General features: G+C 41.5%; 1 protein-coding gene across 1 annotated transcript in view; it reads left to right on the top strand.

Annotated features, from left to right (window-relative positions):
* Window positions 1-319: 319 nt before the first annotated feature.
* MCHR2 (melanin concentrating hormone receptor 2) overlaps window positions 320-13,797 on the top strand; it is a 49,992-nt gene continuing 36,514 nt past the window's right edge. The window contains exon 1 of the mRNA XM_069973607.1: window positions 320-501. Within this exon, the coding sequence (XP_069829708.1) occupies window positions 320-501 (182 nt within the window). The remainder of the gene's footprint in view (window positions 502-13,797) is intronic.

Raw genomic sequence — 13,797 nt, 5'->3', positions numbered from 1 at the left:
GGCATTGTTTGAGAAATGATTTGCTTTAAGTGGAATAATGGGGAAAGGACAGAGACTGCGGTTCTAGCCATCAGCATGACAGAGAGTAGATGTCATTAATTGCTTATGTTTTCCTGTTTATTTATTTGAACGTTGGATTAGGTATTTAAGCAGTTATTTAGCAGGCATGGAAAAGTCCTCTACTTCATTGATTTGCAGGAGAATTTCTTTTATGCAATACAAGTGGGCACCGGCAATAAGTAGAGCTATTTGTATAAAGAACATCAGCGCGTGAACTGATTATATTTTTAATTGTTTCAGATCAAAGAAGTGTGTAACCATGAATGGTATCCAGATGACATCGTGGAATAGTACTGGCAACGTAGCCAATACATCGTGGACTATGAGAAATGAATATCACCTCATTAATACGGCAGAGACTGTTATTCTCCCTTCCTTTATTGGAATAATCTGTTCTACTGGATTAGTTGGAAATATTTTAGTGCTGGTTACTATAATAAGGTAAGCAGAAATTATTTCAAAGAAGTAATTTTTGATACAGAAAAATTGCTAAAAACTAATGCTAAAACTAGTAAAAAATGTTTAACAGATTTTATTGAGTGTACAAGCATTTTTTCAATAAAAGATCTAGTGCTGAGGCCTTGAACCACCTATATAAAGGAAACCATTTGATCCTTGAAGAAGCAAACGTTTGTGCGCCCCCAGCGTTCTCTTCTTCAGCCAAACGCTTAGCCAATCACTGGCCGTGTTGCTATTCGTTCTCAGTTAGTCAGTGATGATTGCCTGAGTGGACTGTCACTCTTCAATGTTAACAAATTTAGCAAAAATTCGCTTCATCAATTAATCAAATTTTTGCTGGATTTGCTGCGATCGTATCTACTTGTATCCAGTAATAACCTTAAAGTGACTCTGTACCCACAATCTGTCCACCAAAAACTTGTACCTTCGCATAGCTGCTTTTAATCCAAGATCTGTTCTGAGGTCCGTTCGGCAGGTGATGCAGTTATTGTCCTAAAAATAACTTTTAATCCTGCCATGTGTCAAATTTGTATGGCCTAGAGTGTGTGTGCAATAGAATTGTGACACCCCTCCGTCCCTTCTCCCTGCCCTCTTCATCATTAGTGAGTCCCCTAGAACATTTTCTCCTATTCCTCACTTGTCTGAAAAAATGAACCGATGCCTTAATGATCCAGCCCATGTGCCGTGCTCACAAGGGTGATGAACAGGAGAAAATGTTCTAAGGGCATTCCTAATGATGAAGAGGGCGGGGAAGAGGGACACAGTGGTGTCGCAATCCTAGGGCAGAGACACTCCAGGCCACGCCAAATTGACACAGGACTGCAAGTTTTAAAGTTGTTTCTTAGGACAATAACTGCATCAACTGCGGAACGCCAGGATAGATCTTGGATTAAAAGCAGCTATCTAAAGGTACAAGCGGTTTGAGGGGTTTAGATTGTGGGTACAGAGTCACTTTAAAGTGGCACTAAAAGCAGGTTCTGGCCATTTAACCTGTTAATATCCCCCTGCAGGTTTTTACCTTCTGACCACAGTGCTGTTAATCCTATTTCTTTGTCTTCTCATATTGTGGAACTTGTGGCTAATTCCCAGCTTTGAGGTGGTGCTCCAGGCAGATAGGCGACGCCCATAATGCCCCAAAGCTGGGAATTAGCATATCTGCATTTAGCCACATACTACACAATACAGGTAGACAAAGAAATAGGATTAATAGCACTGGGGTCAGAAGGTAAAAAGCTGCTGGGGGATATCAACAGGTTCAATGGCCAAAACCTACTGATAGCTCCGCTTTAAAGGGGTTATCGAGCATTAGAAAAGCATTGCCACTTTCTTCCAGAGATAGAACCACTCTTGTCTCCAGTTCAGGTGTTGTTTGTAGCTAAGCTCTATTTACTTCAATGAAAGTTGTAAAACCTGCACCCAAACAGGAGACAAGAGTTGGTTTGTCTCTGGAAGAAAGTGGCTGGATAATCCCTTCAATATTAATAATCATAATATTTGTTAATTATTTTATACAGTTACATAAGCATTATGTTTTTTTTAATTTAATCAACTATCTTCTGTACATCAATAATTAGCAGTATCTGCTAAAATCATCTCTTGAGGTGGCTATTTACTATCTGAAGTAAAAAAAAAAAATCCTTTTTTGTGTACATGGGGTTGAACAGGATTTCCTCTAGCGAGTAGGGATTGCTCTTTTGTCTGTTGAGATGAACTAATAGTGAAAAGCTGTGTCACATCAAGGGAGAACAGCGAGCCCTAACTATAACCCAGCCCACTGTCCCTGCCTACTTGATGTGCTGCCCTAAAGGGTAGACCCCAACTGGGCGACAGTCCAGCTGGGGGCCTGTCAGAATAATCAGACAGTTAGGGTCAGTAACAGTACAGTAATGTCAGGCAACAAATCAGAATACATTATAGAAACCAGTAAACAACGGGTCAAAACAGAGAGAGCTACGCAGGACAGAATCAGAACCAAAAGGAATACTGTTAAACAACCCGGGGTCAGAAACACTGTCGGGAGTGAAGTACAAAGTCAGGAAACTAGCAGAGGTCACAAACACAAGCAGAGGTGAACATACACAGAACAGTAATAGATACAATACACTGGTGGAACGCAGAGAAGCTAGAACTAACATGGGCAGCTGTGGGACATTAACTGCCTGTCTGACTCTCCTAACGGACGTTGCATCGGAGAGCTGGGCCGGCAGTGACTGGCCCGAAGCTCAGATGCTCCTGATTGTTGCCAGGCTGCCACATGACTGAGCCCGGCCAGCCTAACATTTCCCTGGGTGCTGGATGCTTAGCCGTAGCTGGAGATGGCCGAGCCTCCATCACACCAGGGTCCTGCCTCCCTCACAGTGCAGGGGTCGTAATGACCGGCACGGGCCCATGGTCAGGTGCATTCTTCACAAGCTGTTCATAGAATTTTTTTGTATGAACCCTCAATCTCTATACAAGACACGTCTCTTCTAAAGATGAGCAATATATTATTTTATTGCTCATAACTGAGGTTTCCATGCCCCTTATCAACTGTTCTGCCCCTCTTTTCACTTTTTGCAAGTACCGGAATTGAGCTGCAGGAAACACCATTCCACCCCCTGTTCATTGTGTAGAAAATAGCCGGTATGCTTATGGACTTGAAAATTACTTGATAAATTTACATAATAAATTGTTCTGAGGCATTTAAAATCTTGTCACTTAATTTGCATTCATATAATTTAGCATAATTAGCATAGATTAGCTACTGTAACTCGTTTTAGTTTTTTTAAAGCTAAACAATAAAAGCCAAGTTCTGTTTCCGAGTAACTCTGAGGATTGTGTAAGGGATTGCATAACTAGTGATTAGCATTTCACTCTGAGTAGCACATTAACTAAATGGTACCTGTTTACTGTACTTTGGAGAATGCTTGTGTGTCATTAACCCCTTCAGGACCAAGGACATAACTGTACGTCCTTTTTTGCGGGGTGTTCTTGCTCAAGGATGTACAGTTACATCCTGGGATGAAACGGGCGCGGGAGCTGGGCCCCTGCCATCACGCTGCGGGTCCAGGCAGTCAGTGATAGCCTGCCGCGACCTGCGCCGGTCGTTGAGTGCGGCAGTTAAGCCTATAGGTGCTGCGATCAGGCCAATCGCAGCACCTATAGTATAGAATAGAGCTTTGCCTATTTTACAGGCACATTACAATGCAGATCTGCACTGCAATGTAATGTGCCTGTAATCAGGCAATCAAATAGTGATGTCCCCATAGTGGTACAGTAAAATAAAGTATAATAGTAAATAAAACATACACACAAATAAATACAGTACATAACGCATACAATCCCCATAGCCCCCAATGCAATAATGAATGTTCAATAAATAAATAAATAAAAAGTACACATTTCAGTATTGCCGCGTGCGTAATGACGCTGGCAATAAAATTATTACATAACTGAACCCGCACGGTGACTGTAGAAAAAATCAGTAAATCACTAATTCTGTCATTTTTTATATGAAATGTGGTCATTTTTCGCATGAAAATTGTATGGATATTGTCCATATTTTACCACTAACCTAAAGTACAATATTTTACGAGAAAACAATCTCAGAATTGCTAGGATAAGTTATAATATCACAGAGGTATAACCACATAAAGTGAGACTCGTCAGATTTAAAAAATGGGCTCTGGTCCTCAAGGCACTATCTGAAAGGGTTAAAGGGGTACTCTGGGCGAGAGGGCTTTTTAGCTATGGATGGGGATGGGGTGGATGAAGCATTATTCACTCCCTTACTGCTCTGTTCTAAACAGGAACTCGAAGCATGTCTCCCCTGCTCAGCCGCCTTATCTGTAACAAGCTATCTTTATACTGACAGCCTCCAGTCCCTGGAGCTGTAAGAACGGGATTTGGCATAGCAGAGCTAAACACAGAACATCAGGGCGCAGAGAAGAGGAGCACAGTGCTGCTTGCCAGAACAGCCGATGACGGTGGAGGTGCCTGGAAGTGAAAGCAGGCTAAGAGCCTAAAAAGGGGAACGTTTGAAACCTGAGAATACCCCTTAAACTCTCTAGTGTCATCTTTTACACACCCTTCTCCCAGAGACATGTCAAATCAGGTGCCCTTCTTAGCAATGCCATAACAACATATTTACTTTAGAAGTTCAAATGTTCAAAGGGAAAAAGGAATATAATGTGCATTGCATTTCTGTTAATTACAACATGATTCATTTTATGGCAATTTTACAATTCTCAATCTCTAAATCTGACAGTAAAATTTTAATGTTCTAGTTTTCCACTGGCTTAAAAAGTTAATTCTCTGCCACCTGCATCCTAAAATTAAGACCATTTCTATTTCAAATGCAAACCCATAATAAATTACCTGTAGGATGACACATTTTACTGTGTACTAGAAATAGACTGCGGTTGGGGCTGTGACAGCAACATTCCCCATGCTATATTTCACATTGAACAGGTATATATAATGGCATGCAGATTTACAAGTGAGATCTGAAGCTGATTAAAAATAAAATATATTTAGAATCCATGTTTTTTTTTTAAAAAAACAGCGCATGAAATAATATACGCAAAGAAGACAAGAAACTTCATTATTCATATTCTACTTTTTTTTGTTTATATCCAGACCAACTGTGCAGTCATTTCAAAGTCTGATCGAGAGAAATCCTATTATTTATACTGCAATGCCTTTACACAAACCCAGAACACCCATGCTATTTGTTATCTAAATGACCTGAACAATGTTTGCAGTTTTTCAAATGTACTGGTCATATTTTTAGGTTATCGAAGTGATATATGCATCTTTTTTTCATAACAAATAATGTGTTACTTTTTTGTCAAATATATGATTAGTTTTCAGAATAGATGTTTTTTAAAAAAAACAATATGAAAGAAGTGTTTGGTGTGAGAACAATGATTGAGACATATACTTTATATAAAAGAAATAGCAAATACAACGCAGTGAGTAAAAGCTGCAAAGATAGCTGCCATGCTGGGGTCAAACCTGCAGCTGGGTTTAGTGGCAAAAATTTGTTAAATGTCATCCATTATGCTGCTGTTATATAACAAGACCAGTATTAACAATAATACCAGCATACAAAGGACAATTATTCCACCACACCATGATCACACGAGTGATTGGCAGAGCAGGGAGCCATTGGCTCCTCTCTCTCTCAGAGTGCTGCCTTTAACTGTAAGGAGTGCTAGGAGGGTCCAGGCAATTACTGGTCAATGTAGTCTATCCAATGGCATAGCTGTAGGGATCGCAAGGGGTGCAGCTGTTACTGGGCCCATAAACTAGGATGGTTGGAGACCCCCTTATCTCTTTAAGGTTGACTACGTATCCCTGACCTGCTAAAAACCATCTCCAAATGCTTAGCAGTATAAAGAGGTTTATGCTGCAGAGGTGTCAAACAGGTTAGAGGTCAGAAAAGTAAGGTCATAAAATGAGAGACTACACTGACAGGAGCAGAGGAGATAGAAACTGTGTGTTACCCTTTCCTCTCAATTCCGTAGGCGAAAAACAAACCATTTTAATTCTTTATTATATAGAATACTGTATTTTAGTTTTACCAGTCATAGCTATGGCCAGGGCAAGATTAGCCTTACAGCTCCAGGACCTTCAGTTCCAGGCTTGTACTGGTAAATTAGTCTACAGGGGATATTTCATGTATGTTCAAGCCTTAGCGCAGTCCCCTGCCTGTAAATTACAGCAACAAGAGACTGCACTTTTGGCTATGAGTCAGTGTTTTAATTGTATGTTTTCTTTGTACCAGTCTAAACTTTAATTTTAGTAGCTGTGTGGTGACCGGTGACTGGTGACACCTGTCTGGTTACTTCTGCTAGCCCTAGTTCTGGGGTGCAAATGGTTTAGACTGAGTATTGATTGACAGTTGTTTTTGCCACTCCCCCCCCCCTCCCAGCCAGTCTGTGATCTGTGTGATCTGGATGTCAGATGGCTGGTCCAATCATGCCCTGGCCAGGGACAGTTTTAGGGAACCTAGGGCTAGGTCTGAGGATCCCTTACATAGGATAGGGGGGAGACCAAAGCACTGCTGAGTTTGCTCTTACTTTTATTTCCTTTATTTTTTATCTTAGTATATATGTGTATCCCAGGCATGTTTATAGTTACTTAATGTGGATTTACCAACCACATCTACTGGAAGCGTCTACTATACTTTTAGTAAAATGATATTTTGCCACATTATGTCTAATCTTCCCCTTGTTCTTGGGTTTAGCTTTTTAAAACCATGAATCATTATTCAGCTAACAAAAGGGAGACTGACACCCTTATTTCTCCAGTGAAAAGGGCCTACAATTAACCCCATCCACCTACACCCACCCTCACTCAGACAAGAAGGGAAAAAAAAGAGTTTAATGAATTTGGGAATTTCCACATTATTCCACAGTGGTGTGAAATCCTTTATACCACATTGACCTTTAATGAACCACCAAACCTTATTAATAAGAACAGAATAACCAATCCTTGAAAATCCCTCCATTTAAATTCCCTCTGTCCAAAAATTCAAACCAGTTAATTTTGCCCAGCTTTATAAGCTTTTTAAAGAGATGAAGCTGTTCCCCTTTATTGATACATACAGAGTGACTTGCAACAAAGTATAACCTTGAATTTGGCATAGTGAAGCCCCCCCCCCCCTTTTTTTGTGCACTAAAGACTTAGTAGTATTTAAGTCTAACATGTTTTCTCCCCCATATGAGATTGTCCAGCATTATTTCAATCCTTGTGATCCAAGTATTGCTGATCCAGATAAGAGAGGCGCCAACAAAGAACAGAAGCTGGGGTAGCACAACCATCTTTATGATTGCCAATCTATTGGCCATTGAAATTGGGAGCTTTTTCCACACTGTTATATATTTAGGCTGGGTTCACACAACGTAAAAAATACGTCTGTATTTCATAAAACCGTCCAGTTTTATGAAATACGGCCGTGTTTTTTTTACGTAGTGTGAACCCGGCCTTATCTTGTAATCCTCACTCCTGGGTAATCAATATAATCTGAGGTCCTTAGTATTAAAAACGTAAAGCGATGTACCTGATGATACATTCACTTTAACTAAGTCCTCATATTGTTCTTGTGGTTTTTTTCAGGTTTATCTATGCTTCGTCAATACCCCGCTGTCCTTATTCTTGGGTCCTGCACTCAATGTCACTTCTATTTTCCCTTTCCTTCTTTGCAAAGCTCTTTTTCTTACAGACTATGGCCATGTTCACACAACGTATAAACAACGGACGTTATATGGAACTCAAAAAAATAGCCGTTGAAAAATTGCATTAAAGTCTATGGACAAAGGCCAGAAGTAATTGACACGATCATAATTTCAGCGGCTGTTCTTCAATACATTGTGTGGAAAAACGGCCGTTGTTTGACTTCAGTGCAAATTATTGCGATATGAAAAGAATGTTCGTTGCCATTCTTCAAATAAAAATTACATTGTGTGAATCTAGCCTTTATGTTTAAAAGGGACTAACCTTAGGGGAACTATCAGCGTGTTCATGCAAACAAACCTGCTGATATCCCCCTGCAGCTGCGTACCCTCTAATCGACACCAAGGAGCACCCCCCCTGGCCCGCCCACCGCCTCATTCAGTGACGCCTTCCCTATGCATATTCATGTATACATAATCAGGCCAGAGAGGTAGCACAGGAAAGATCAGCCTGATTATACATGTATACACTTAAATACTCTCTAGTAAGATAATAAACAATATTTTTTTTTTGTTTTATAGTGTAATAAAAATTATTATTATTATTATTATTATTATTATTATTGTTATTTAAAAAAAAAAATCCATAAAGGTATTCTTGAAATGTCATTTTTGATGATAAATTCCCTTTAAAATTTTCTTTTCTGCTGACAATAAACAGATGTACGTTTGCAATAAAATATCTGGAACAATCTATGTAGATGTAATTTGTAGTCCAGACAGATCTGTTGACTGGTTTTCAAACACTCCCTCTTTTAATGAAAGATTCAGGTTATAGGGCAGAGCAGTGCAGGAAATTAAGAGGATACCGGCGTTGTTTATGGCACCTGTATTTAGGTGCCGCAGCAAAAGGAGGTGTAATGATTGCCTTATTACATGCATTATCTACACTGTTCTCCCTATTCACAGAAAATAGTAGCTGCAAATGGAACCTATATCCTGCTGCTGTCAGTTCTTGGAATTCGGATCAAGGGAATCCGAATTCCCCCTGTTGCTCTACTTTATTACTTGACTATAAGAGTGTATTAACAAGTGGCAGATTTGTTAGAGAATTTCTTTTTATTTTATTCTGCAACTTACATGTAGGTGTAGATTTACATGAAAATGTAGCTCCAAAGGCATATTCCATCCATTTTAACATATTATGTCTGGCTATTCTGTGTTTTATGGCTTATGTTGAACATTTATGCAGTTGATATTTTTTATTTATATTTACTCAATAGTTTGAGAACAAAAATATAAATATACCTTATTTTAAACCTTATTTTAGCCCTTTATAGTTGTAATGACTGGAGTCATGGATCTGCTGTACCACTGCTAGTTATGGCGTGAGTGGCACAAAGGGGCTGAGTCTAAGGGGCCACTGGTCTTTACCGGTGCCCACCGCATGGCGGGATAGACTTGCTGCACCAGACGAACCCCAGGTCACTACCCTTAGCTTGACTTGCTAGCTGCGGTGGGTGATGTGCAGCTGGTGACACGTAGGCAGGAACACAGCAGGACGGTTGAAACTACAGGCAGCAGGAACACAGTGGAACTCTCAGCTGGAACCAATCAAGGGGGACCACACTTATAATGTAAATTAACTCTTAAACCAAAGCAAATTTTCTAAAAAGAAATCATAGAAATGCAGACAATTGGTTCCACACCCCAAAAATAATGAATTATTATTCTGAATAACATGTAAAACAAATAAAACAAACATTCAGAAACAGCAGAATATGTGATATCATAAGTTACTGTACAGTAATGGAGATGATGGCAAACACAAGGGCTGACAGACTGCAGGGAGCATGAAGAAATGAGCAGGGTATAGGGGAAGCACATTATAGCAGCACTCTCTGTCCAGGGAAAGAGGGGTGACAACTCCACAGTCCTGTCCCCTGATGTGAGCCCCAGCCTGAAGTCGACCTGCTATGATTTGGAAGGTGAGAGAGACTTCCTGGGTCAGAGTACAGAGCTGTAGACCAAGATATGCAGACCATGCCCCACCCCCACCCAGTACAGGGAGCTCTTAAACCAAAGCAATGCTCTTAAACCAAGTCACAATTTTGAAAAACTGTGAGCTCCTAAACCAAAACGCTCTTAAACCAAGTTACTTTTTAACCAAAGTACCACTGTATTAGTAAATGGACAGACTGCACCTACTGACAGCAGGTCCCTGTGGGCCTCACAGCACTGATATTAGGCACCTCTCCTCATTTTGTGTATCTCTGAGTAAAATAGTCTACAATGCTTTTCTATGACAGATAAAAGTATGCTTGGATATTGGCCTATAGTAAGCCATGTGTTCAGCATATATAGCAGGGCCTATGCCAAACACACATGATCAGTATTCAAACAGAGCTTGTGCGTCTATTCTGTTTTACATTATGCATTTAATTAACTTTTTTTGCTATGACAAATCCAGTTAGTCACAAATTACTCTTATGTGTTATTTAATTATCTTTTTTTTCTGCCATTTATTGAAGGATGAAAATCTGAATTTTCTAGACATCAGTCGTCACCTTCATTTTCTCATTTTAGGAAATGCCTACCATAGGAAATGTTGTAACATGCTTTACTGCTGCTGCTAAAGTCATCTGATCTCTGTGTGGGTCTCATTCTTTATCTTCTATATCAGGGGTACTCAACAACTTTTAGTGAAGGTCCACTTACCAGGGTCTATTTTTAGGTGAAGGTCCGAGCTGAACATCAGTAGTAAACGTGTTTTGTTACTTTTCACAAACATTGTTCAACTATTTACATACAGAATTGCTGCTTATTAGTGGGAAAACTAGCATTTTTTCTCTCTCACCAGCCCTTTGAAATTAGGCACAAAGGGGGTGACTGCCCTAGTAGTATATAGCCCCCTCTTTTCTCCCCCAGTAGTATATATCCCCCCTTTGCGCTCCCCCTGCCATATAGCCCCCCTGTAGTATATAGCCTCCCTGCGAGCTCTCTCCCTGTAGTATATAGCCCCCCTGTGCTCTCTCCCCCTGTTGTATATAGCCCCCTGTGTGCTCTCCCCCTGTAGTATATAGCCCCCTGTGTGCTCTCCCCCTGTTGTATATAGCCCCCCTGTGCTATTCCCCTCCCATATAGCCCCCCTGCAGTTTATAGCCCCGCTGTGTGCTCTCCCCCAGTAGTATATAGCGCCCCTGTAGTATATAGCCCCCCCCCTGTGCACTGTCCCCCTGTAGTATATAGCTCCCTGTGCACTCTCCCCCCAGTAGTATATAGCCCCCCTGTGTGCTCTCCTCCCATATAGCCCTCCTGTAGTATATAACCCCTGTGTGCTCTCCCCCTGTAGTATATAGCCCCCCTGTGTACTCTCCCCCTCCCATATAGCCCCCCTGTAGTATATAGCCCTCCTATGTGCTCCCCCCTGTAGTATATAGCCCCCAGTGTGCTCTCCCCCTCCCATATAGCCCCCTGTAGTATATAGCCTCTGTGTGCTCTCCCCTCCCATATAGCACCCCAGTAGTATATAGCCCCCGTGTGCTCTCCTCTCCCATATAGCACCCCAGTAGTATATATCCCCTTTGTGCTCTCCCCTCCCATATAGCCTCCTGTTCGCTCTCCCCCTGTAGTATATAGCCCCCCTGTGCACTCTCCCCCTGTAGTATACAGCCCCCCTGTGTGCTCTCCCCTTATAATATATAGCCCCCCTGTGTGCTCTGCCCTTGTAGAATATAGACACCCCCCCTCTCCAGGCGCTCTCCCCTTATAGAGGTTCTTTTAATATGTCACACGGACAAAAAAAAAACAACTAACCACAACTCACCTAGCACCTCGCTCCCCCGCTGCGACTGTCTTCTTCTCTCACCCTGTTGGCCCGGCAGCCCGGCTCTGATATGCGCTCTCTGGGGATGTCCCGGGGATTCTGCTAGGGAATCCCCCGACGATGCCCCCAGCCCCACAGGCGTACTGAAGTCTAAGAACAGTACGCCCATGGGGGGCCGTCCTGCAGGATCCGGGGTGGTTGGGAGGTCTGGGGTCTGGATGGCTGTTGAGGACCCCTGTTCTATATTATTACAATATAGTGCATCAAAAATGAACACTCTGAGGCTATATTCACACTATGTAAAAGTAAGGGCAAATGATGGCCGTTGTTGAAAAACAACGGCTGTTATAGAACTGGTCCAGACACGGGCTACAAAAATGGTGAAGGGTGTCAGGCATAAAGATATCTGGGAAGACTCAAGAATTTGAATCTGTATAGTCTGGAAGAAAGTAGAGAAAGGTATTCAAGAACAAGAGGGCACAGTGAGAGGTTGGGGGAAAAATCTGAAGGAACATGAGAAAATATTACTTTACTGAAAGAGTAGTAGATATTTGGAATACACTTCCAGCAGACGTGGTTGGTAAATCTACAGTAACTGAATGTAAACCTGCCTGAGATAAACATATATCTATCCTAAGATAATAAAAATGGAAATACTAAGAGGGCAGAATAGATGGATCAAGTGGTCTTTTTCTGCCAACAAACTTCTATGTTTTTTATGTTATTTGCCCTTATTTTTACATTGTGGGAACATAGCCGAACAATGGTTCCACCCACACTCCACTTTGTTGTTACTGAAGTTACATTTTTATTCTTATTTTGTTCATTACACTCAGTTTGCAATATTCATTATTGGATATCTGTGTACTTTCAGCTACGTAGCTGCCTTTACATTGTCATTCATCAGCTAACTATAGCATCATTGTTCTTAGCTTGTTTCTGTTTTGCTTTTTTTTTGCTTCTTTTGTTTTTCAAGATTTCTTGTGAGCCAAGTGGAAAGTGGGCATCCATTGTGAAGCCAGCTCTACCTCCTGCCTTCTTTCAGTGCTCCGTTCTGTGTGCCTAAGCCTTCTAAGCTATATTTATTACTCACAATGCTCTAGGGACTAAGCCTGAATATTCTCCACCAAGGGCCTAATTATACTTGCCCCTTATTGTCATGATTCACCTGTTTTTGAACAATCAAAATATAAGGAGAAGAGGAACAATAAAATTACTGTGATCATCAGTTGTTATTCTATTTTTTTAAGCAAAGTTTACAAATATTATTCCTTTCCTGGCTCCCCAAATGTTATATATATATATATATATATATATATATATATATATATATATATGGAGAGAGAGAGAGAGATTGAGAGCTTTAAGGACAACTACGGCGCTTAGTAAAAAAAAAAAAAAAAAACAGCACACTTTTCATAGTTACCATTCCTCCTAAGTCTGTCTCTGTTTGAATTTCCCCCCGTTCATGGACCCCATCTTCATTTCTTCTTTACTTCCTGGTTTAGGCTTCCCATGATGCACTTTGGCTCATGTGACGTCACAGTCCCGCCCCTCTTGCAAGTAACCATCCCTCCATTCATTTCACCTGGTACACTAAACACTGCCCTCTCTCTCTCTATTCAATCATGCCCCTAAACACATAGGTTCTCAGCCTGTGCACAGCAGCTACACACATACTTTCACTTTGCAATGTAAGTAGTGTACATTGCAATGTGAAAGCTGCAGGATCGCTGTCCCTGACGGAGTCAGGGCTGTAGGGCCGGGGGAGGGAGGGGGGTCCCCTGTAGCTGATAAGATGCTGGGAGATAGTAGTGGAGGAAAGAGAAAAGATAAGAAGACTCCTTCACGTACTGACTCCGCTCCCCTAGGTTACAGAGGGGCAAGGGAGGTCAGTGTAGCTGACAGCTTGCTGGGAGACAGTCACGGAGGGGAAAGATAAACAAATAAAATGACTCACTGACTGACTTTATGGCTGAGGGAGAGGGGGGGGGGGGGTCCCTGTAGTTTATGTGCTGGAAGAAGTCAGCGACCAGACAGTAAAGAAAAGCAGAACAAATCATTCACTGACTGCAAGCAGCCTTCTCTGTTGCTGCAGAATGTCAGATGGCTAACAGCTTGCTCAGCCAATCGGAGATGAGCAAGCCAAGTCATTTGACATGGCAGGCAGAAGAGGGAGGACTTAGACCAGCCTCTCTCTTTCGATGACGACATTGTCACAAGATGGCGCAGACAGAAGAGCCTGGGGTCGACAGTGATTAGGTATGTATGACTTTCCTCCACTTCTGGGAGGGG

The sequence above is a fragment of the Dendropsophus ebraccatus genome, chromosome 6 (genome assembly GCF_027789765.1).
Source record: "Dendropsophus ebraccatus isolate aDenEbr1 chromosome 6, aDenEbr1.pat, whole genome shotgun sequence".
Lineage (NCBI taxonomy): Eukaryota > Metazoa > Chordata > Amphibia > Anura > Hylidae > Dendropsophus > Dendropsophus ebraccatus.
Note: the sequence above shows the minus strand (reverse complement) of the source record. Positions and strands in the feature narration are given on the sequence as shown.